This window comes from Rhea americana, unplaced genomic scaffold, assembly GCF_003343005.1.
Source record: "Rhea americana isolate MKP2758 unplaced genomic scaffold, rheAme1 scaffold_54, whole genome shotgun sequence".
Taxonomy (NCBI): Eukaryota; Metazoa; Chordata; class Aves; order Rheiformes; family Rheidae; genus Rhea; species Rhea americana.
The window spans coordinates 3,629,268-3,654,219 of NW_028186690.1; the positions used below are offsets into that span (position 1 = coordinate 3,629,268).

Sequence of the window (24,952 nt, forward strand, 5' to 3'; positions counted from 1 at the left end):
CCAGACATTGGCCTGGGTGGCTTTCTGACCCCCAGAATAAATCTGTATCTCCCCATGCGCATATCCAGAAATAAGGAAAGGCACGTGGTGATCAGGGAGGAGCACAAATGCCGAAGCTGGGTGACAGGGAAAGTCAGGCACTGTGGGGACAGCTAGTCCTCTATCCTTGATGAGAGGCCTGGAAAAATGTCGCTGTGCCCTTCTAAAACAGTTTAGCTAGAACTCACCTCAGGTAAAAAACAAGAAGTCCCCAGATTTAACTGATGTTTCCATGAGGACCCAGAGTATTGGGAAGCAGGAGCTTGTTCAGGTCATGTGGGAAGGAACAGAATGAAAACGGGAAGACCTCCAGTGATGTGCTACTGCTCTGCAGACCTTGCCAGGCCCAGATCATCTCTGTGATGAGTAAGTCTGTTTAAAGCAAATGTTTCTCAGTCAAATCATYAGTCTCACCTGGTAACTAGAAATTTTATGAGATGGTTCTGTTCAAGCAGAACAAAAAATTTRGTTCTTTCATGTTTAAAGGAGGAAAATAGTTCAAAATTTTTTCAGTTCAGGTTGTCTTTTGCTCTCCAATGCTGCCAAGTTTTCCTGAATTATTCGGTCACCTATATAGTGCGAAAGACACAATGGAATGATAAGTTAGGTGCAAACAAGCAGCTTCAAACCTGTTTGTCAGAGTATATTTATTCTGCATCTGTCCTTCTATTTGTAAAACTTCTATAGTGAGTAATCTTTTAAGTGACTTTTGTGTTATTTCTTTAGTATGCATGCTGTYTCTGTGCATAAATAGTATTTTAATTATGATAGTAATTAAAGCAGTTATTTGTATATGTTGTACTGTGTTCACATAAACTTTTYGTATAGAAAAGGTACACCCTTTTACAGCACTTCCATGCTAGTATAATTGCATCTACAGGTGGAGCTGTGTTACTGTAACTGTTAAAAAGTCATATACTTGTGTCTGTATAAGTCTTCTGTGTGACACTGTATGTGGGACTATGGAGAAGAAGAGACACYGAGATTTTTCCGGATAGGTTTTGTAAAGACATTGCCCCTAGTTTGAAAAAAAAAAACTTATTCCATTGGAATTTAGAGACCTGAACTACATACTTTTTTCATATTTGGGGGGCAGGTTTAGCTCAGTTGGTTAGAGCATGGTGCTGCTAATGCCAAGGTCGTGGGTTCAGTCCCCGTATGGGGCTACGCTGRAGGTTGGACTAGATGATCTCCAGAGGTCCCTTCCAACCTTACCATTCTATGATTCTGTGATTCTATTACTAATTCAAAAACTCRTTGAACTTTTAATAGCTTTGCTCAGGATTCCCAGACTCACTTTAAATGCTGAGGCGGATCCTTTGGAGTCCTTAGATGACAAAATGTATTAAAGTCACTATTGAAAGTGGACTCCTTCAATTCAAAATAATAGGACCAATTGCTGTTGCCAGGCTAAATTAACTTTTTTCCCAGCCTGTGGACTTCCATGTGCATCCAAACTATCCTTACCTCTGTGAGAGYGCTGCCAACATGTTGGCTGGAAGTCACAACATTCTGCTGCTGAGAGTCTTTCCCTTGAGTGAGGACAAAACCAGCAAGTAACTGAACTATCCTTCCTAAAATTATTAATTTAGAATCCAGTCACTTAAGATGTCAGATCTTACCRTATAAATCAATCTGTCAGGAGGCAAAGAATATCTTGACATTTAYCATTTCTCTGGTTTTGAGGAAATCCCAACTCTTTCAGAAGTTTTTCTTCAAAACTATTCACTCTAGTAACCTCGTGTACAACTTGCATATGCCACCTGAGAACATGTGTTGCTTCTTTGGAGACAAGATATAGGACAATTAAATATAACACTTTCTCCTGACTTCCTGTTTCTTATTGACAGGAAAGCCTGCACTTCTGTTTTCTAATACAGGACTATGTGCCTTTCTTATTAGTTCTCTCCAGCAGCCCATTATGTAGTCTACRTTAATTATGTTACATATCAGCATTTTTTAACAGTGTCTGTCAGTGAATTCTAAAATGAGATTTCTTCCAGAAGTATGTCTTTCATAGCTACATAGACGTAGTCTAAAAGTTATGATTTCCTACTCAGGGTTTTAATGTGCTCAGATGCCTTTTAATACTATCTTCCTAGAGCATAGCATGTCAAAGCAAGGCATGTTATTCTTTCCACGGCTGTCTTGTGTCCYACTTTTAGGGGTATTAACTTTACTATGGAAAACTCAAGTTTGACTGGTCTTGCAAAGCTACTTTTTTCATTTCTAGCTAGTAACCTAGAGGATATTTCAGTGAAATGTGTTTTCTTCTAATGCTGTCAGCCTCAACTTTATCTCAACTGAGAGTTCCCTTTCTTACGGGTCTTATGAGAGCTGCTGAATYYAGTGGACTCTGGGACCCGGAGAGTCCTCTTTCCCCGTCGCTGAAGCCCAGTTCAGAATACTGTCACACCCAGGGGGTCTCTCCGTCCTAATTGATGGCTGTAGCTGCTGCTGTTCCTGTTTGCAAGTCACACCAATAGCAAGGCTAAGCACGCACTCATGCACAAAACTAAAATGGTTGGCCAAAAAGACTCCCAGTGCCTTTATCAAACTTGCATAAACAGTGACAGCACTCACATAAACAAGAATACCATTTGCCCAGTCTTGTTCCTCCAATCCAGCTGATCAGGATTGATGTTCTCTACTGAAAACACATCTTTACTCTCTAGATTCTCAAGCATCCCCACATTCACAGATCTCTTAAATATCCATGCTTGGACCTCAGGCCGCTTACCCAGTCACTRGCTTAGACCTTGATTTTTCCAAATAAGGGTCTCTTCCTACTCACTGGTTAGTCCAGCTTGATGTTAGCTGCGAATTGCACATACAGACACAAGATTAAAACTTGCTGCAGAAACTTAAATATACTCTGGTCTCTTCAGTTACTGGCACTTAGACCTTTCACATGTACACCCCATGTGTGTATTTTATATGTACAGCCTCTTCCGTTGCTGGCACCTCCAGCATGATCTCTGCAGTTGCTGTCATTTAGACCTTTCAGCACACAGCCCTGTCTCTTCACTGCTGGCACCCAGACCTATGAGCCCTATGGCCTGCAGTCCCTTCCTCAGCTACAGGCAGCTAGACTTCTCTTGTGTGCCTGTCTCTCTGGTTGCAGGCACTGAAACTTCACAGCACTCATGCACATAGGATAGAGAGTAAGATTACACAAAAGTTAGAGCAGGATTTCATAAGAAGCTAGGATAGACAGCAGTGATAAGGTGCAGGGCTCAGGGATGTGCTGATYGGCAGCCTGCTTATAGTCTCAGCTGTCCACACTATTGCTTCAGTCTGACAGCTCCTGTCTTATTGCATTCCTTACTTCATCTTATTAACTGTCATACGCAAATGGCTTTTGTATCCCATTTCCACTCCTGCTACTCCATGCATTAAAAAAAAAAATTGCATGCCTCCTTTAATTCCTGTGTGTTTCCTTAACCTCTCTCATCTTGCCGCTTTCCAAACCATCTCTTGCCAACCCCTCCTGGTTGTCCACATCTGTGATCTCCTATCACAGGCCCCACGTGTTCTTCCTAAATGTCATTAGGCCTGATAGAATCCCAACAGCAATAAAGAGCGTGAGGCAAAACTTACCAAGGTATGAATGCCGAGTGAGGTGCCTGGCTCTCAGCGGCATGGGGCTTCCACAGTGCTATGTGTTTTGGTGTGGGGGGGGAAGAGATTCCTTCTACTGGTAGGCATTGTGAGCTSCTTAAAGCACATTGGTATGACATAGGTTAATCATTAGGAACAGCAACAACCAGCAGTTGCACCTGGACTATAGGTTCAGTGTTTAATTCTGTAAGTACAATACATTTCATTTTAATATGATTGCAGAAATGAATCTCCTAAAACAATATTGTATAAAATGTTTTAAGAGYATTTGTTATGACTTCCAATTAAAAATGTACGCTTATAGTCATTTTAAATGGTTGCCTGACAAGCACATAGACCATGCGGAGGACTGGAAGTTATTTTAGTTATGACTGATAAAATAACTTTYTATGTTTGAATAGTAAATTGTAAAATCCTTTAAAGTAACTATTACAGTAAGATTTTAGAACTTTTAGTCTTCCACAGCCTGTTTCTTAAAAAATTGATGACAGGAGAACATAGACATGAAATTTAAGTGTTTCAGTAAATGGATAATAATGAATTAATAAAATAAATAATTGTATTACTTAATAATACAGATCTACACTGCCTGTGATCCTGCCATAATTTTACAGATAATTGTGTTACGCATGTGCACTGAATTTCATCTGAAGATACGTTTGCGTGAAACAGAAGGCATGAAACTCCTCARCATGAACGTATAGCTCCCATTAGCACCAAATGTAGAATATATTGTATTGTCTAACARTACTACTTAAAGTCTTATAGTTTGGCTTTCTCTGAATTCATAAAMCTTTAATAGTCTAAAAAGAAAACAGAAGGCTTTTATCTTCGTAAGGTATATTTCTTATAACTATCTACTAGTAGACATACAGTTGCATTTAATTCCATGTATCTAAGTCAAATTCTTACTTTCTCACTAGCAGATAAAAGCTTTGATACATAAACAAACTACCAAGTGTCAGTGTCTCTATACTAACTAGAGCTCTTGGAGAAGTAAGCTGCTTCAAGCTATCTGGTAAGCATGTGCACGTGGACCAAAGAACAACTTAAACATGATAACCTGTTTGCATATTAAAGCCTTTAAGTTGTTTTAAATCTCCTCTCCTCAGGCCTCCTGTTGCTAGCCTTGGAGTAGTTGCTGAGCAACCATGAGTAGTGGTTCATCACTTTGCTGGCTGATGAAGACCTTTAAACTGTATCAGTATTAGCAACTATCTGCTTCTTACCTGAAAAGAATTCATTACCTGAATGAATAGGGAGATATAAAATTCTTTATTATCTAGAGAGGAATCTTTCCCCTTAGTAACAGATGTAGAAATGCTTTGTATAAATGTAGTATCTGTCCAGCTCACACTTTCACAAGTTTTTTTTTCTTGAATGTTCTAAGCGTAACACAGATGCCAGTATAGTCTGCTATGCCTATGGAAACATCTTGTTCTCTGAATCCTTTTTTTTTTCTTTTTTTTTTAACTGGGGAACATCCTTGTTTTCTTGAAGACCACCAAAACTGTAAATCTCTGTAGCCTCTGATGTCTGCCATAAGGGTATGCCTTTCAGATAAGCAGATGGTACAGAATTCTCCTTCTTTGACCCACTTACATGACAAAGGGATGCAGAAGTTACAGTGGCATAGGGTTGTGATGACAGTGGACAGTAGGAAAGGAGAAGAAGGACTTCAATATTATGAAATAACAAATTTAAAATATTTCAACTTCAGCATATGTGAAATTCTTGATTGGTCTGTCCAAGCAACCTTCATAACCTTTCTTAGTCCTATGTTCTTCCTTCTGTCAYGTCCTGTCTTGCAGACCCACCCTGCTGGTTGAACTTCATATCTCTGTTCTTACTGTCAAAATTACAATCACTCTCAGACTGTCTCTGAAGCTTCTGTTTCATGTTCTTATCCATGAACTCCCAACAAGCTGAAGCCAGAAGAAAAGCCTGAAAGCATTTGAAGGTCTTTTTGTGAACCTTTTAAAATAGCTTTAAATTTTGTGGGAGCATATGAATAAAAATTCTGCACGATATAAGATCATTGTATACAAGAACTAGAGYGCATGTTTTCTGCCACTTTAGGTATATTGAAATAATGAGGTATGTTTTCTGCAATTTTTARGTGAGCACATACTTGTTAAAGTTGGGCCCATAATCCTGCCCAGTATCTCACTGAAGTCAGTGGGATGAATATGTGAAGATGCGGATCCTTTGCATGATTTTTATCTGAAGTCATCAGTAATTAATTACAGACACCTTGAAATGAAAAATCTAGTGCCCTATAGCTTGCTGATTGGTGAATTAAATAATATATTGGTCAGTACTGTTAAAATTGTATAACCAGACTGGAACTGTACTGGTTAGTCTATATCTAAATGTGCAAATTCTTGAAAACGCCAAACTYTGAGGATTAGGGTTGGATATTTTGGGGGATGTGCAATGAGTTTTCCCCAATAAGAAGATAACCCATACTAGATACTACATAAGAATACAAGATTAATGCATGTGGCTATTTATGCAATATTGCTCATGCTACGGAACCTCTCTGTACTACTTGGTGATTAACTTGTGCCCTGCAATATATGGAGTAACATTTTTTTACTGCACAAATTTAAGGACTCAAACTAATTCAAACACAAATAACACCCATATTTGATACTTTGATTTTGTCATGGAGCTAGGAGAATGCTGCTTTGAAGTCTTTAATAATTTCACATATTACGGCAGTGAAATTGCAATTCTGAAGAAAATGAAAAGGACAATGTGTTTTGCTTGAGCTTATTCTCTAATTATAAGGGATTTTAGATCCTCAGTATATAACAGTAACTGTCAAACTATGCATATTTTAGAATTACRGGATATGTTATAGTTGCAAAACTTATGTCCGGTAATTGTTATCAAGGCATAGTTTCCCRGTAGGTAATGCTCTGTCTTAGTCTTCACTGCCTGTTTGCTGCTCTATTCAGGTGTTTTGATACAGGAGACCTGTAAACAAGATATTACTGTAGATGTTTTGTCACTAATTTAGTGACTCCAGAACTCTCAGACAGATGCCATCCATTTCGACTGGATTTCTTGAGCTTTTCTTTTTTGACTTTCTTGACTCGCAATTACACTAGGCCATCTCTTCTGATTTGTTATTTTTCTTCTCTATTTGTTTTATTTTTCTCTGATTATCATGAATTACAGAAGGTGATCAGTGGTTTCATTTTATAAAATGGACTTTTAAAAGTAACACCATGCAGAGCAAACATGCATGTCCATGCAGTGCAAGTGGTTTGGCTATAACTAAGACTGGTAGAGTTCCGATTTATTTCAGAGTCTTTGAAAGCAGGCAACTTCTGTATTGGTGTGCTGTTACGCTAACTTACTACTGATTGTGAAGGGCTTTGTTCCTCCTTTTATTTATTTATTTTTTTTTTAAGATTCCTTTTTCATATACTTTCTCTCAAATGGCCCAGCTGTTTTTGTTTGTTTSTTGCTCATTTAGATGTCATTCTCCCATTCCTCATCAACAGTTTGGTCCCTGAGGAGTAGTTCTTTCTTTCCCTGTATAGTAATAGCAGGTTAAAAGCCTTCTCWTACCTGTCTGGTATAGAAGCTTTATAACTGGATATGCCATCTGTTTCAACCACACAACCTGGTATGGTGTTGTGCTGTCTACATTAAAAAATAATTTGGTGCAGTAGGAAYAGCAGCAGATAAAAACACTTGGTACTGCAGTCCCGAGAGCCATATTACATGGTTTGGTAGTTTGGCGTTTTCACTTTGGATTACATGTAGTCAGGCATCCAACACCAAGCAGCCTCAACATGCATGTGGGTCAAAAGTGTCTGAGAGAAAGACTGTTGTTTTAGAGCCATTATGTCTGCATGTAGTAAACATCCAATGCCATAACACTGTTTAGTTTCCTTCCAAAGGAATCTAGTTCATATGCAGCAAAAGGGAGCTGGMAGATGTTGTTGCCAGGCMGCTCTCCATCATCTTTGAGAGGTCCTGGAGAACTGGAGAGGTGCCTGAGGACTGGAAGAAAGCCAATGTCACTCCAGTCTTCAAGAAGGGCAAGAAGGAGGAACCAGGCAACTATAGGCCTGTCAGCCTCACCTCCATCCCTGGAAAGGCGATGGAACAGCTCATTCTGGATGTTATCTCCGGACATATGGAGGAAAAGAAGGTGATCASGAGTAGCCAGCCTGGATTCACCAAGGGGAAATCCTGCTTAACCAATCTGATAGCCTTCTAGGATGGAATGACTGGCTGGATAGATGAGGGGAGAGCAGTGGACGTTGTGTACCTTGACTTCAGCAAGGCTTTTGACGCTGTCTCCCATAACATCCTCCTGGATAAGCTCAGGAAGTGTGGGTTAGATGAGTGGGCAGTGAGGTGGCTTGAGAACTGGCTGAAAGGCAGAGCTCAGAGGGTTGTCATCGGTGGCATGGAGTCCAGTTGGAGGCCTGTGGCTGGTGGCATCCCCCAGGGCTCAGTACTGGGTCCCATCCTGTTCAACTTATTCATCAACGACCTGGATGAGGGGACAGAGTGCCTCCTCAGCAAGTTTGTTGATGATCCCAAGCTGGGAGGAGTGGCTGACACACCTGAGGACTGTGCTGCCATTCAGAGAGACCTGGACAGGCTGGAGAGCTGGGCAGAGAGGAACCTCATGAGGTTCAACAAGGGCAGGTGCAGGGTCCTGCACCTAGGGAAAAATGACGCTAGGCACCAGTACAAGCTGGGGGCTGACCTTCTGGAAAGCAGCTCTGCAGAGAAGGACCTGGGAGTGCTGGTGGATGACAAGTTGACCATGAGCCAGCAATGTGCCCTTGTGGCCARGAAGGCCAATGGTCTCCTGGGGTGCATTAGGAAGAGTGTTGCCAGCAGGTGGAGRGAGGTGATCCTGCCCCTCTACTCAGCCCCGGGGAGGCCTCATCTCGAGTACTGTGTCTAGTTCTGGGCTCCCCAGTACAAGAGAGACATGGAGCTACTGGAGAGAGTCCAGCACAGGGCTACGATCAGAAGGCTGGAGCATCTGCCCTGTGAGGAACGGCTGTGAGAGCTGGGCCTGTTTAGCCTGGGGAAGAGAAGACTGAGGGGGGATCTTACCAATGTGTACAAGTACCTGAAGGGAGGGTGTCCGGGGAACGGGGACCAAACTGTTTTCAGTTGTCCCATGTGACAGGACAAGAGGCAATGGGCAGAAATTGAAGCACAGGAAGTTCCGCCTGACCGTGAGGGGGAATTTCTTCCCCGTGAGAGTGACGGAGCACTGGCACAGGTTGCCCCGAGAGGTTGTGGAGTCTCCTTCTCTGGAGATATTCATGGCCCACCTGGATGCAACCCTGTCTACCATGCTCTAGGTGACCCTGCTTGAGCAGGAGGGAGGTTGGACTAGATGATCTCCAGAGGTCCCTTCCAACCTTACTGATCCTATGATTCTGTGAAAACTGCTGTCTAAATTAATCCAGTGCATGAAACAGCTGTTGAGTAATCAGGGACTTCAGGACTCCTGTATGGATCAGATATGCTCTGAGAGATGCAAGAGGAGGGAGAGGGATGGGGAGTGGTTTAAGACCGTGTGGTGTAGCCCTCTGCCTTCTGGTCCCACTGCCAGAGCTCATGGTGCGTGCCCAAGGTCAGCAGTACCCTGGCAATCCCTAAGTGGGAGTGCGTGAAATTCGTAATACAAAAACGGCAATAGTCATCAAATAATTGCTTGCGGTAATAAGTGATATTGCTGTCACTGGAGTATTTGGCTAGCATTTGTCTTGACCAGTATGCCAGCAATGAATTTTATTACCACTCAGTAATGCATAAATAAATGAGAAGGGTTTTTTCCTCTGAAGAATAGTATGTAACAGAAAACATCCTGTTTAAGATTTTAATTTGATTTTGTCTTATATGGGATGAAAACATGCAGTCTGTGTTATTACTGAGCTTATTCAATGTTGAAGAGTCTGCATGTATTTATACAGTTAGCAAAATATTGCCTCAAAAACATAAACAACTTGTATCACTAATTTCAACATAATACAATGCTGTTTCTGGAGGAAATTAACTTTAATTATTTTACCATTCAATCAAAGAGCTTTATTTGCAGTAAGAGTAAGTGAATATCATACTTAAGAAGTCAACATATGTATCRTATGTTTAAAGAATTTATGAAGGGTAAGAGAGATAAAAATTACTATGTCACAAAAATATTTATTTCAAAATCTGTGATTAAGTCAGAATATGTTCACAGAAATTTGATACAGCCTTCTGGGAGATGTCCCTTAGTTCTGCAAAACATTAATATTAGAGCTCTGATTTGAAAATACTTTATTTTGAAATCARTTTTAGAAAAATATTTCCAGGCTAGATACTTTGTGATCATTACAAATAACATGATGTARTCTATAAAACTAAGAATGTTACTGTTAGTTTCCTGGTCATATTCCTGTTGTTATAAAAAAATAAAAAATAAAGAATACWAATAGTGGATTAGTTGAAATAACAAATCAGAGCTTTGTTTTCCTGAGCTAAAATTTCAATTATACTTGATCCACATCTCTGCACATTTTAATGAACTGACCTTTCCAGCCATTATTTTATCCAGTTGGAATACCAATTTTTGGAGGTTTGAATCTAAAGGTGGAAGCAACTTCTGCTACTCTCCATCTGGAAGAGTTCCAGTTCATTGAGAATCACTGCACCAACAGACCACAGAGCTTCTAACACCACCATGTGCTTTCCTTATACTGACCCTTCATTAAATACAAAATTCCATTAAACAGTTCAGCCTTGAAAACCTTCTGAACATGAGGAAGCTCTGTCAGAACACTTGAGAGACAAGAACCTGTTCTGTCAGCAGGAAACTTACATACATCAAGAATTCCAGAAATGAGCTTTCTCAGAAGACACTTTGAGATTAGAACTAWCTTGTCTTAGTATTAGAAAAATTAAACTGACTGAAATGAAAATTTCACATTTTTTACTTACTCTTCTCAACTAATTGCATCTTTCAAGGATTATAAAGCAATGGAAAAGAGTTCGAAGGCCTGCAATGCAAACGCTTTAGTCAGGAGCATGGTAAAAATTACAAAAGTAGGCTTCACAATTTAAGGAAAGTCACAGACTTTCCTTTATCTTCTGAATGTAAAAGAGTACTTTAAAAAACACTACTAGGAAGCCCTTTTAACATCAAGAGGAAAAAATTTTGAATCTATGCATGAGTTACCTGTGCTTGGGAATTGAATCCTCCTGTAAGAGTATGAAAGTTGACAAGAGAAAAGATAAGGAAAATCCTTGTAAAGAAGGGTTGTTGTTCTCCACTAAATAATGATAATGAGAAGTAGACGGTAAACATAATTAACACCTTTTGCATAGCAAAGCTGGAATAAAAGATACTAAGCTTTTTACAGTCATTAAAAGCAATGAAATTGTAGCAAAGAAAGAGTATTATTATCCTTATAAACCTACTGTTAAGACTCCTTTCTGGAAGAGCTAAGGTCGCAATTACAATAAATGGAAATTAAGACATGCCTAATTTCAGGCTTGTTAGCATTTGCAGAGAAATCAATGGAACAAAGTCAGTGGGTAAAATACACAGGTATTAAATCCATATACAGGTCTTCACTTTTGACACTTTCTGGTGCTTATTTTTAAATAATTGAAAAGCAGAATATTGAACTGCGTAGCACAAAATTGTACTCTCCTTTAAAGAAGTTACTTTTCATGTAAAAATAGCAGATTTCTAACGTTTATACCTCGTTTTATAGGTATCCTCRTTTCATACTTTTATACAGCGTTGTTTAAGGTTCATTATGATACCTTTGATATGCTTGCATATTAAATAGCAAGTTAAATGGAAAAAACCCCGCTAATTTTGATTAATTAGATACGGATGGTAAGTACAAAACAGGAACTGAAATGAACATTTTTTTTCCTTCCCTTCCAAATCTTCCTATTAAACTAAATATTCTGAGTTTCAGACTACATAATTAGYTTGATAATCTTCCAGGATAGTAGAGTAAGTTTAAATCATTGCTTTATTTTTCTCCCTGATTTTAGGAGATAACATGGATCTCAGCTCTCTGTGTCTACCAAGTCACATGATCATACTAAAGAATAAAAGTAAAAATATGATTTACTTCAAAAATAACCTTTTTTGTTGGCATGTCCTATTATTCTGGCTGCTCCTTGAAGTCWATATAAGAATTTGCACAAGCGTAATTGGTTCATAAATACCTACTTTTGAAATTAAACATTTAAGTACAGAGAAAATGTCAGGAAGGCCAGTGAATATTGGGCATCAYTGCAGAGTCATCTTGATTTGCTTTGCTGCTTTTTTATTAAAAAAATGTTGGAGACTGATGTAGTTCTTTACAGATGTTATTTAAGGTAGTCTCTAGGTATTTGTAAACTACACTTCTCATCTTGCAAATGCATTGAGGTGAATAATTTAAGTCAAATAGACCATTGAACTGAATGAGATTGTTCACAAGTAAAATGCATAAGTGTAGAGCTAATCACTAAGATTGCAAGGAAAACTGAGGAAAGGAAAAGCTTTGGGGAGTGCATAAACAAATGCTTATAGAAGGAGGGAGCTGGAGAATGAAGGGAGACTGTGGGCTGACTCATAGTTATGCCAGGTCTGTCCTGCAGTGGTGTTGAGTGGTGGACAGGGAACAGAGGGAAGAGTAGAAGAACATGAGAGTTAAGTTTTCTGCAAAGTTGCATAGGGTATTTAACCTGAACTTAGTTTCTTGATTCTTATCACACCAGTGAGGAGATTTGAGTGCTAAGAGTGTAGTGGCTGCAGAGGAGAAAGACTCTGCTAGGGCATCCTAGAAGAGCGAAGAGGCAGGCAGAATGGGAATAGAAATGAAACTATAGCAGTAAGTGTTTTGAAGAAGACTGAAATGTGTTCAAGAGCTTCAGTAATGAAAGCTTGTGTGTACCCTTCACAGTGCAGCTCACAAGAGATAGCCATGTTCTACTTTGTCAACCTAGAAGTGCCAGTGGGTGAGAGAASTGACATGGGTAAATCCTAAGGCACCATCAAATTGGTATTGATTGGAATTGGTAAAAATATTTTTAGTGGCAAAAGGAGTGGGTGTGCTAAGACTTGGGGGAGTATTCTAAAGATATTGCTGAAATAAAGGAAATACCTGTTGTAACTGGAGTCCAAAATACAGCTTTCACTGTTTAATGAACAGCAAAGCAGAAGTTCTGTTACTAATTATTATGGGGATTGTCATTTGTAGGTATTACTGCTGTTGCACTTTTTTTAATTCTAACTTTTGGAAAAGGAAGATGGAAAAATAGTGTAAGCTTGCAGGCATTCTTTTGATAGTTGGAGTAGGACATTTTTTCCTAGTTTTATTAAGAGTAGAATAGTTGGTTTTGTATTTCGAGTGTGACACTTTTTTTTTTTTCCAGCGTAGGCGCTCCTGAGATGCGACCATTTCATCCTTTAGGTGTATAAACAGAAATGGTACAAATTTTGCTTAACTATAGTGATATGAAATCAGAGTAACTCTAAAGAATATAATAAAATCATCCAAAATTTCTTCTTTAATTACTGACATTAATATTGTTTCATATTTTRTAACCAAGAGATCCAACCCCACATTTAGTTAGGCTGATGTTAGTCTATGCTGTTTGTCCAGACATGAGCTATTATCGGGCTCTGAGCTTGCACGGAACTTGTCTGTGGTATGTTAAACATTTATAAATTGCATATTATCATCAGTACTTAAGTGTTGTTATRCATACATACTAGGGGCAGTTTCCTCAGTGCATATGTGTATGCGTGTGTCTGTCTGTCCATCCCCCTCTCAATGTGAGAGTAGTGTTGTTGCTCTAGTGTWTATTCATGCAGAGCTTTGTCTTTTTTGGTTATGCAAAAAGATGACAAGCAGTGACATATACCTGTTGGTGAACTAAGCAATAATATAATTTACTATTTAAACACGATCTTATTGGCAAGCACATTGGTTTTCTTTTATTAACATCCAACACTTCACACTTTTATTAATCAGTTTCCCGCTACTTCTATTCACTTGTATTCTGATGCCTGTACTCTGGTACCCATAGCAACGCTTGTTAATGCTAATGAAACTGCAACATCCTAAGCTTCCCGACAGAGCAGCCCTGTTAAATATGGCTATTAAGCACAGTTGTATTTCTGTTAGTTCCAGCTCCCAGCAGACACCTGCTCAATAGAAAGAAACTATCCTGAGACATTAGGATTTGGTAACTTAAAGGGGTTTTTTTAGATTGTCATTTTGATGGAATAAAATTCTCATATTCCCAGATAGTAGATGCTACAAAATATGTACAGTTTCTGTAAAACTGAAAAGGTTTAGCTGTAGGATTAAGTATGCTTTTGAAGTGCTCATTTGCATTCAATGAAAAACTGCAGAAGGTTAAGACTGATTGATCTCAGGGAAGCTACAGCTATATTGTCTCCTAGAGCACATAGACTTTTTAACTAATTCCCATTTATCATTGATAGTGTGTTAATGAGCAGAAGTAATAGCTAAATAATTCCTCATGAACATAGACTGAATGATAATTCAAATTAATAGAAGCCCTTGAGTGTTTTAATATGGAGAGTGAGGAAATTGTTATGTATATTGTTCTTCTTTCACTAAGGAACATATTTTGCGTGTATTCTTGGTGAGGATGATGACAGGGGGTTTTGTGTCTTTACTCTGAGTTTTGTTTTCGAATAGGGTTTATTTGGCAAGTCATTAGTCATCCATCTTTCATACTCTAGAAAACAAAGGAAAAATCCTGTAATTAGTATAAAATCTCTTCCAAGAATATGACCACATATTAGAGAATGCAGCTGTGCCAATAGATTCTGCAGTGCCAAGGTTGCAGTACAAGAAAGCTGTCGTGTACATTCCAAGTGTCAAGCCAGTATTTCTTCATATTCTTTGTCATTATTACTCAAGAAGTGCTACTAGAAAAAGCTTTAAAACTGCTTATTTCCAGGAGATTTTTTAAATATGGCACTGTTTTGGGCAGAATTAACAATAGGAACTCAGCTTGGTTCCCTAATGCAACATATGTGGGGGTTTAATCATTTTGATAAATAAATATTCCTGCCTTATAAATGTGTGCTGGAGGGATGATGCTCAGCCTTTCTGTTTTCCTGTAGGCATCTGTTATGCTGTTACTACAGAGTGCCAGGTTTGCTGCCTGTCTTTTGTTTCCCTGTCATTTTTTTTTCCTCTTTGTTCTTTCTGTGTGTAAAAACCTCAGTCTTTTACTCATTGTTTAGACTCATTTATTTGCTTGTAGATCTTTTGTTGCATTCGTGTTTGGTTTAGGGTCATTTCAAGTTCTACTAATCTCATAATATTAACCAGCTGTATTAATGTGATAATAAACCAGGCTTGTTGGTAATTAATTGATTCATTCAACTACTGAATTAAATTAGAAAGACATTTAACATTCCAGCAGATATTCTTATTTTGTTTTATTATCCTTGTGTWACCAACAGTGGACTTATAAATATATGCTGTACATGTCTATATTTACGTAATATACTCTTCAGTGTAAAGCTTTGCTGTTGTGCCATAAACTGCAAAATGACATGGAACCTATAAATATCCAGGTCTTAAGCCAATTTGCATGAATTCCCCTCTTGCCATTTAATTTCTCAGAATATACTAAGTCTTGAGTTTTCAGTTGTATTCTTCTGATAATAAGCAGCTAGTGGCAAAAATCTTAATCTTTATAAAAGGAATTACATTTCTTATTTCCTGGATAAAAACCCTAGTTATTGGACTTATGTCGTCTTCTCTTTTTCTAGTCCCATGACTCATTGCTTTTTATCCCATGGCAAAGCTTCAAGAAGGGTATAAGTGCCTTTCTTTTCAGCATTCCCTGCAGATTATTGTGGGGAGTTCCTCCCTCTGCTTACTGAATGCCTTTTTGAGGTATTTGCTTGGCACTTGAACCAAGGCTGCAGATTCCACCTCAGAGCCAGGGCATGTGAGTTAGAAATTGAAGTTAGTTTTGGACTGTAGCACCTCCACTGTCTAGTTAGAGAATATAATTTGTGCACCAATGTTAAACTTATCCTCAGGTCTAGAGAGAGTACCTATATCAGATGTGCAACCAAAAAGAATTGAACACAACAACAACAGTTCTTACTGTACTTAGTAAGTTACATACGCCTATACAGAGACTAGTAGGTTTTGTGTACTCAAGCAGCAGTGCTGGATGTTCTTGCTAGGAAGCGCAATGATAAAATCTTAGTCTTCTGTTTTCCTTTGTGTATAATGCTTTTAAAGCAGCCTCGTACACTCTAAAGGCATAAGCACAGTGGTGAAATTATGTGAGACAGCTGACTCTGTTAACCAGTTTTGCATCCTGAAAAGAGGAAAGTCCTGTTTCACCTCATTGCTTCTAGCTGTATCTTCCCTCTTCTTAGCTTGCTCTTCCCTCTTCTTAGCTTGCTCATGCACTTACCAGATTTTTCTGTGAGCATACTCAATATTATAGACCAGAAAGAAAGAAGAAGGAAAGATAGTTCTGTCTGGTTACAGAGTAGAATCAACTCAGCAAGAGRTTTGGCAGGCATAGGAGCCAGCACAACCTAAAGAGCAATAGTGATGCTTAGAATTGGGAAGATAAGGTGGAAAAAGACAGGACCTTCACATCTTGATGTGCAAGCTGTTAAACTGGCTAAACAATYTCCTGTAACTTTGCCTTTCACAATTTGAAGACCAGAATATTTCCTTGCTTTTCTTTCTGTTATTCAGATCTATTGTATTGACCATAAAATTACACAGCATATTGCTTTTTGATAATTGCATTATGCGACTTGTGCAGGTAGAGTGGATTGCCTGAATTGCACTAGTCTGTGTCATAACTATATGGATATAATGTTTCCTTAATGTGCAAACTAATGTTAGTTTTGAGCTGAGAGCAGTTATATTTGAAGCAAAAATGTTCCAGTGAGGAAAATGATGCCACTTCCAGCATTTAATTAAAGTTGAGCAAGTCTATATTATAACAGCACTTCAGGTTAAAATAAAGCCAAATGATTTCTTTAACAGACAACCTTTTTTCATGTTCTTCTATTATTGTTATAATGGTGCAGAGGTCCCATCCAGAAATCAGGATACCAATGTACTGGGTGCCAGACTTGTGCCCATAACAAAAAGTATTGYCTGTTTTAGTTTTTAGAGCAGTTTATGTGATCCAACTCATTTTTCTATACCATCTCATTGTCAGATATCCTTGAAGTATTCATTTATTTTTTTTCTCTGAAAAATTCGGTACACTTTTTAGTCTTTGTTTTCAAAGAATAAACTCCTCTAGTCTCTTTTTTTTATACTGGTTTACATTTTTTAGCTCTGAATTTGAGGTAAAAAGTACAGTTTTATCCACCATGTTAAAGGTTGAACAAACACAATGTCAGCTGTTAATTCTGTGAATAAGAAAGGGGTTTCTTAGTTCTTGAGTTTAGGTGGGCTTTCTGTAAAGTCTCTGGGATATCTACTTGCATAACAGTCATACTGTTTATCCTCAATGCAGAGGAGAAAAACTCACTGCTGAAAGGATCGTTTGGCAGAAACTTAATGAAGAGTCTTGCACAGGTCTGTTCTCTTAGGGAATTAAGTCCTGTGCTGTTAACCATAGGCACAAATAGCTAGGAAAGGATATTAGGTGACAAATTTTGCTGTTCATAGAATCATAGAATCAGTAAGGTTGGAAGGGACCTCTGGAGACCATCTAGTCCAACCTCCCTGCTCAAGCAGAGTCACTTAGAGCATGTTAGACAGGGTTGCATCCAGGTGGGCCTTGAAGATCCCAGAGAAGGAGACTCCACAACCTCTCTGGGCAACCTGTGCCAGTGCTCCGTCACTCTCACRGGGAAGAAATTCCCCCTCACGTTCAGGTGGAACTTCCTGTGCTTCAATTTCTGCCCAGTGCCTCTTGTCCTGTCACAYGGGACAACTGATTCTATGATTCTGTTCTATGATTCTATGAGTCTATGAAAAGAGTTTGTCCCCGCTACCTTGACACCCTCCCTTCAGGTACTTATGCACATTGATAAGATCCCCCCTCAGCCTTCTCTTCCTCATGTAAAACTTTCTCCAAGTAGCAAGCRGTAGGACTAACTGAAGTATTGTGACATAATCTTATGGTATTTGATTGAACTGGACATTAAAAATGATATTCAGGGTTAACAAATGCAGAACTATGTGCTTGGGAGTGAATACAGAGAATATATACACTGTAATGTATGATAATATCTAATTTAGAAGTTTTATGAGATTTTGAAATCACCAAAGATAGTTCAATGTAAGAATAGTATAAAAAGCAACAAGATGCTAGAAATAAAAAAGGAGTAGAGAAGAGACTGAGGAGAAACTGTGCTAGTTTAGGAATCCATTTCCTTCCACTCTTTTAGAGTTCTAGACCACTCCTTCAAATTTTAGAAAGAGTAGAATAGAACTAGAAAAGAATTGAACGAGTACAAAAAGGAATGAATGACAATTAGGAGAACATGAAACATTGCTACAGATCTTCACAGGTCTTAATAGATAGACAACGTCAAAGAGTGCTGAAACAAACCCATGAAAGAAAAATTCATAAAATACTATTAAACAGAGGTACAGGTATAGCCTGTAACTCAAAGTCTCAACCCTCAGATTTCTGGAGGGCTATGCTGTTTGTCTGGTCACTGTTTATTTGCCCTATTTTTATACTCTTCCCTAGGTTTTTGCTTCTTGTTRCTGTCACTCAGGGTACTGTAGTAGATGGATGTTTAATCTGGCCCTGTGCAGTTATTCTTGTGACAGTACACTTCAAGAAAGCTTGCTGCTTTTCCCTGATTTTCAAGAGTCTCTGCATGTGGGAGTCTTGGTGGGGTCCAAGAACTGCCTTTGCTGAGATTTCAATAATATGCTTAGCTTTATTTGTACTCTCTTGATGTTTGTGTTATGTGTTAATCCATTAAGTACAGTGCTAAAGGCTGTGTATCTTTGTTCAACTCTGTGCGTTTATCCTCTTGTTCAATGTTTTTTTTTTTGCAGCAGCAGCAGCAGCAGCAGATGAGAACAAGGATGTTTTCACGGACTCTTTTTTTTCCCCTCACCTCCTCCTTTAAGTGCCTTTATAATAAATTGCATAAGCTTCTTCAGTTGCCACACTGATCCAGTTGTCTGTATTGTAAATTATTCTCTGTTAGTATTATCTACTCTCTTTGGGCATCAAAAACTTCTCCATCCTAATTTATTCCTTTCTGCAACTCACCACTAAACRTAAAGGTTAACAGCTCTGTCTTTAACCTTTTTTTCAAGTCCAAACAGTTGCTACTTCCAAGCACTCCTGCTAAACCCTCCTTGTTGAATAGCACTTCCTGCCATATACACCTATCTTCTGAAAGTTAGTTTGTTGAGTCAGATAGGCATTTGTTTATTAGGACTTCTAAGTGTTTAAATAGGTCGCTGCAAGAGACCTAAACCAAAAATGAACAAAAAGCAGTCCAGCTGCTTGTTGAGCACAGCTGAACCGGCTGACAGATGATCTTCTCTTGGCATCAGTGAAAGTCAGCAATTGCAGAGGAAATTAAGTTGCTCTACTTTTCTCTGTAAATATGTTTTAATGATTCTTCAGGCTGTAAAACAATACTAACTGTAGGATTTCACAGACCTGTGAAAATCTTGCAGGTAAAATCAGTTTTGCTTAGGAGTGCTGATCCCTTCATGAGAAATGCTRTATTACTTAGTGTAGCAGCTGCTGTTCTTAAAATAGAAAAAAAAAGGAACAATTTATACGTATCCCAGTTTGGCAAAGAAATACMTGGGGGAAGGGGGAAGGCTGAAGTGCAGATAAAACCAGCAGTTTTATTGCTGCAGTTGTACTGCTGCAGGTAATGCTATGCTCCATGGTAGCGCAGCTACCATTTCTATGCGCTGTATCAGATAAACTGAATTCAGTGTAACCTGGTCATCAGTCTTCAKCCAAGTCACTGCCTTTCTAGGAAGTTTTGATTTTTCAAATGTCATGAGTAGAAACCTTAACAGTTTTTCAGGGTTGTTTTTTTGTTCCACAGCAACATTTGCAAGTTTTTTCTTGTTTCCTTTATTGCCCTTCTGCTATTGAAATTTGATGTAGTTAAAATCTAAGATACATATGCATCTTTGAAGTTGGTATTTTATTTCAAAGATAGACCCTTGCRGAGGACTCAGATACGATTTGTTTAGAAAGTGAACACCACGGTTTATTTCCAGACACCTGCAGTTTGGTCAGACTAATAGGGCCAGCTGTTGAAATCTGTTTGTTTCACAATGTATCTTAATGAATTATGCTAATTCATGCCAGTAGAAGAGCTGATGAATTTGCACTGCTGCTGTTTAAATGGTGAGGAGCACACATACCCCAGATCAATCTTTTTATTTGGTAAGGGAAAAGCTGCAATGCTATCAYAATACTGTGCAGTCCATCCACTCGTTGAACTTCAGACCGCAATGAACCTGGAGAACATCGGTTAGTGATTCACATCTTCATGCTGTAACATGTATGAATAACCTATGGCCTGGSTCTAGTACAGGATAGTGTGAAAAAAGCCTAGTACCTTTCCACATAGGTCAAGCCTGGCCCCTCGTTACATGTACAGTTAGGAAGTTTGATAGACCTAGGTTTTCACGTAACAGTAATCCTGGGCAAGAATAGCCTTTTCCTTTGTCACAGAACAGTAAGAAAGATCCTAATGGGAAAAAGACAAATTAAATGCATACAGCCCCTTAAAAGTCAGAAAATGATAAATTACTGTGCAATATATGAAGATAATTATGTGAGTCCACATAAAAACCAGTCTGTTCTGTTCAGTCTAATGCCTTGCTGATAGTATGAGGAATGTGACAAACAGAARCTTCATTTTTGTCCATAGATAGACTAGATAGCTAAAGGAAGTAAAGTAGGCGTCTCATCACTAAACTTCCTGTCATAGTAAGCAGTGCGCTTTTACCGTCTGATAAGCTYTGACTTAAGGTCAACTGGGAATTTCAGTTGGAGCAGATACTCAACTACTAGCCTGTTCTAACTTCACACAGTTCTTCCGGAATTAATGCAATTAACTGGCTTCCAAGCATTTGTTGCTAGARGCATCCATGCAACAAAACCAAGACAAAAACTACTTTCCCAGTTTTACCTATACTGCCTAAACATACTCTTGAGTGATGCAGCTTTCCTCTGTTAATCAAAGCTAATTTAATTATTCTYTTTTATTTATCTTAGATACAGAATATATTTTGGAGCCTCTCTCTCTGCCAGAAAGTCCAGGTGGTRGTGCTGCTATAGAAAGTTTCCCCTATGTGCCTTGCATTTTCTGCAAAGAATGCTACCTCTTAGCAGAACGAAACCAACTCCTGAAGCACATGATTATTGAACACAAACTTGTCATAGCAGATGTGAAACTRGTTGCAGATTTTCGAAGGTAAGTGTTTTTAGGATTTAAAATGGGTAGGTATGCAAGTATCATATAAAGCTTCAGAAATCCAGAGATTTTCTTTTTTAAATACTTGTTTTGAAGCTATGTGTTTTGGGAGGATTTTTTTTTTTTTGATGTTCTTTTTGTTGTTGGATTGTAAGGTTGATTTCTCCTCATTCTCCCAAGATGTTACTAGGATCAGGAGAGTTTATAATTGGGATACAGGACAGTTCATGTGTTAGAAATTGTTTGACATATCTTAGTGACTTTTCAGATCCTGCTGTTAATCAATGACTTCTATACAATCTATAAAGCTGTTTATTTCATAACACGTATTCTAGACAATCARCTCTTCCAATTTGGGGGTTTATTCTTAAGGGCAGGACTATTCTACTGCTGTGCAACTTCAGTATGTGAACGGTCACATTCTTGGATAAAATTCATTTACACTATTTTAAGGATGCCAGTATGCCACAGAAATCACATTTAATCCTTAACTATACTTTACAGTACTGTGATCTACATGTAACTGTGACTTCTTCCACAGCTGTGTCATCGATCATCTCWGCAGGGTCACATTTGACTTTCTTTCTCTTAGCTTCCTCTAGTAGCTGGCRCAAGCCCAGCTGGCTTGTAATTCCAGCACTTGCTTGGCATTCTGTTTTCATGGACGACAATGTATGGTCCAGTCATGAGGCTAGATGGTACCTCCCAATTTGTAGATAGTTCTATTGCAGTGTTTAAACTTTAGCTGCCTAATTTATTGACTAAAAGACATTTTCTGCTAGGTTTTCTCTGTTTAGATACTCTGTCAAAGCCAGTATCTTGTGTCTGACTATCAAGATGCAAAAATGAAAGATTAAGATGAAATCTGGGAAATGTAAGCCATATAAACCCTTATTCAGAAGTATGATCTTAACTTTGCTTAAAATTGAAAAAGGACGCTTATTTTTTGTTTGCTTTTGTGCTGAAAGCAGGCAGAACAAGAATGCAATAGTCTTTGGAGATATTGCTAGTTTTCTCAGATAAATAAAGGGATCAGAACTGCTCAGTAATGGAAAGGGAGTTTAGCTGTGCTTGGGGGATTGTCCTGGGTTAAYAGAAATGTATTCTTAAATTACCTTTTCAAGAAAATGTCCATTTAGATTATTTTTGCTGCTAATRCAATTGCAAAGTAGCCAAATCTTAAAGAAGGTGGCTCCAGGATGTGAAATGGTGAAGCTGTAACTCTGAGGTGTACCTTCTCTTATTTGCAGTACTGAATATTAGTAGAATAGTCTAGTACTGCCCACAAAAAAGCAAGTGGCATTGGAGATGTTAAACAGGAGAGCAGGACAGAAAAAATACAGGGAAATAACTACAAATAAGAATTAATATTTTTATACTTAGCAACAAGTCAAGCCCAGTCTTGGGCATTACATTGCTTGACAGAACTACAAGAACTGAAAATCTAACAGAGAACAATGCTAGATTGGTCAAGTTTTGTAATGTTCCTGTGAGAAAAAGCTAACAAATTTGTTTTGTTTCTYTTGTAAAAATAAAAAWAAATTCGGKCTAGGGGGAGGAGGAGGAAGTAAGGGAAATAAGCCTCTGCTCTGTGAATGTAAAGAGGACACTGATCACTTGTTCTCTGTCCCTGGGAGTATGACAAGGAGTTGGCTTCATATAAGCGTTGACTATTTGAGTTAAATCTTATGAAATCCTCTAACAATAAGCTTCATGGCACAGAGGTTAAGGTCAGGTGAGATTTTGTCTTAATGATGTTGAGTGCCGTTTCAGTGCAGGGGACAGACTATATGACATCTTGAAATCCCTTCATTTGCATGTTTATGTCCTAAAAACTCAGAGAAGACTTAACCTGGAAGATTTGCTTTTCTGTATAGCAGCAAAACTATTTCATTGTGTGCTGAGCACTGGAGCGGGCAGGGGAGCAGCATAATGCTCACCTCTCACTTTAGACATCCAGTAATGCCTCTGAATGAACTTCAGCCATTCATACTGGCATTAATGTGCTTAGCTGTCTGCTGTGCTAGAGGTTAACCCTCTCCATGTCAGAGTTAGCAGAGACGAATGTGGCTGATTCCTTGGCTGCTGTAATTAAAGCTCTCATAAATTAAGATAGATCATAGATAGAGGTAGTATGAACCACTGCAGGATGTGATAGCTGTGGGAAGTAAACTCTCAGATTATGCCAGTGTGAACTGCTACATAATAATGGTGTGTGATTTTTCTTTTGCTTTTTTTCCTAAGTTGATGGCATATCAATAGACAGCAGTCTTTGAGTAGCTGGCTTTGATCTTACCAACTCTTACATGATTGATATCACACACGAGTCATGGGTGTAAAGATAACTGTGCAATTAAGAATTTGCAGATTTTTTTATAGTAAGATTCTGAATAAATAGCACAAGGTTCCTATCAAATATAATTGTAAATGATGTTTTTTCTTGATTAAACAGTAGCTTCTAGTTCAGTGGGACTCTAATCTCAGTTGGGAGTCTGTTAATGCTGCTATAGTACAAGCATTGTACAAGCTTGTTTTTTAAACAACTGTAGTCAATGGATTAAACTTTCAAGATGTATTTAGGGCCTATCTTCTAGCCTACCTCTAGGCATTTGGGGATTTCATTTTTCTTTCTAGTTTTCTGCCAAGCTACAATTTTCAGTGTAGTTCCACAGGAGACCTGCCAAAACCTTGCTTTTGACAAGTTTGTGTTTTTACTGAGTTTTAGTTTCTTGTCTGCATCTTGCAGAACACCAAGCAGAATATTTTGGGAATTGAAGAGTCCCCTGTAGCATATCTTTTCAGTAAAGATGCGTCTGAGTGGCATTTCTGTCTAAAGATGTGAATAGGTCACATTGTTTATGTAGAGCTTAATGCAAATCTTTCTTACTTTCACTTATTTTGGCAGGGTAGTTGAACTCTGTTTTAAWGAAGCTGAATAAATTTAGTGAACTGGAAAACCAGATTAAAGGAGAAGAAAACAGACAGGGATTTTTWAAAAAAATAACTAAGCACTCTAAGAATTTAAAGGATGGAAAAATTGAGAGTCAATCAACTGTTTATTAAACTTTCTGATGTTCCCTCTTTTATTAATTCTCTGTCCCTCTTTTTTAAAGATACATCTTGTATTGGAAGAGGAGGTTCACAGAGCAGCCCATCACAGATTTTTGTAGTGTGATAAGAACAAATTCAGAAGCTCCATTAGGTAAGTGTGCTGCTTTACTACTCTTTGTTGGTAGGATTGTGTGATAATTGTGCTGTTTTGATCCAGCTAAGSGTGAAGTAATCTGACACTAGGCCAGAAAAGCACAGAAGTCACATTTAACTGTTAACCACATGTTTAAACTTAGATTTCAATAGGATTGTACTTCAGTATATACTTCAGCACTGTGCTGAGTGAAGATGAACTCAAKTACATACTTAAATGGTCTGGTGAATTGAGACCAGATTATAGGTGAAGACCTAAAAGCAGTGCTTCTCCACATCATGGCTAAGGAAGCTTTGGTACCCACTGCATAATAAGTGGTGACAGTTTTTCTAGAAATGTGGAGAAGCATTCCTAGTGACCTATCTTTTAAATTTCACCCTGACCCCCACCCCACTCATGCTACCACCTCTTTGGGATAACAGGACTGCAACTATGATTCGTTTCCCCTGTCATTATGCTTACTACTGCCCCAGGGATACTAGGAGAAAACATCTTCATGTTAAGAGTAAGAAGACTGCAGTTGTCTGGGCTCTGACACAAGACTGAAGACTGTACTTCACAATTCTGCTGCTTTGGCAGAATATGACTAGYAGCTGTTACTTAGGAAAATAACTTAAAAAATGCACATGCAAGATGATAGTATT

The 24,952-nt window shown here is 38.4% G+C and overlaps 1 protein-coding gene across 1 annotated transcript in view; it reads left to right on the top strand.

Moving 5' to 3' along the window:
- Positions 1–204: 204 nt before the first annotated feature.
- Positions 205–24,952, top strand: part of ZNF277 (zinc finger protein 277) — a 54,138-nt gene continuing 29,390 nt past the window's right edge. Inside the window, exons 1-3 of the mRNA XM_085318522.1 lie at positions 205–405; positions 20,905–21,103; positions 24,217–24,305. Coding sequence (XP_085174648.1) covers positions 402–405; positions 20,905–21,103; positions 24,217–24,305 — 292 coding nt within the window. The 5' untranslated portion in view covers positions 205–401. The remainder of the gene's footprint in view (positions 406–20,904; positions 21,104–24,216; positions 24,306–24,952) is intronic.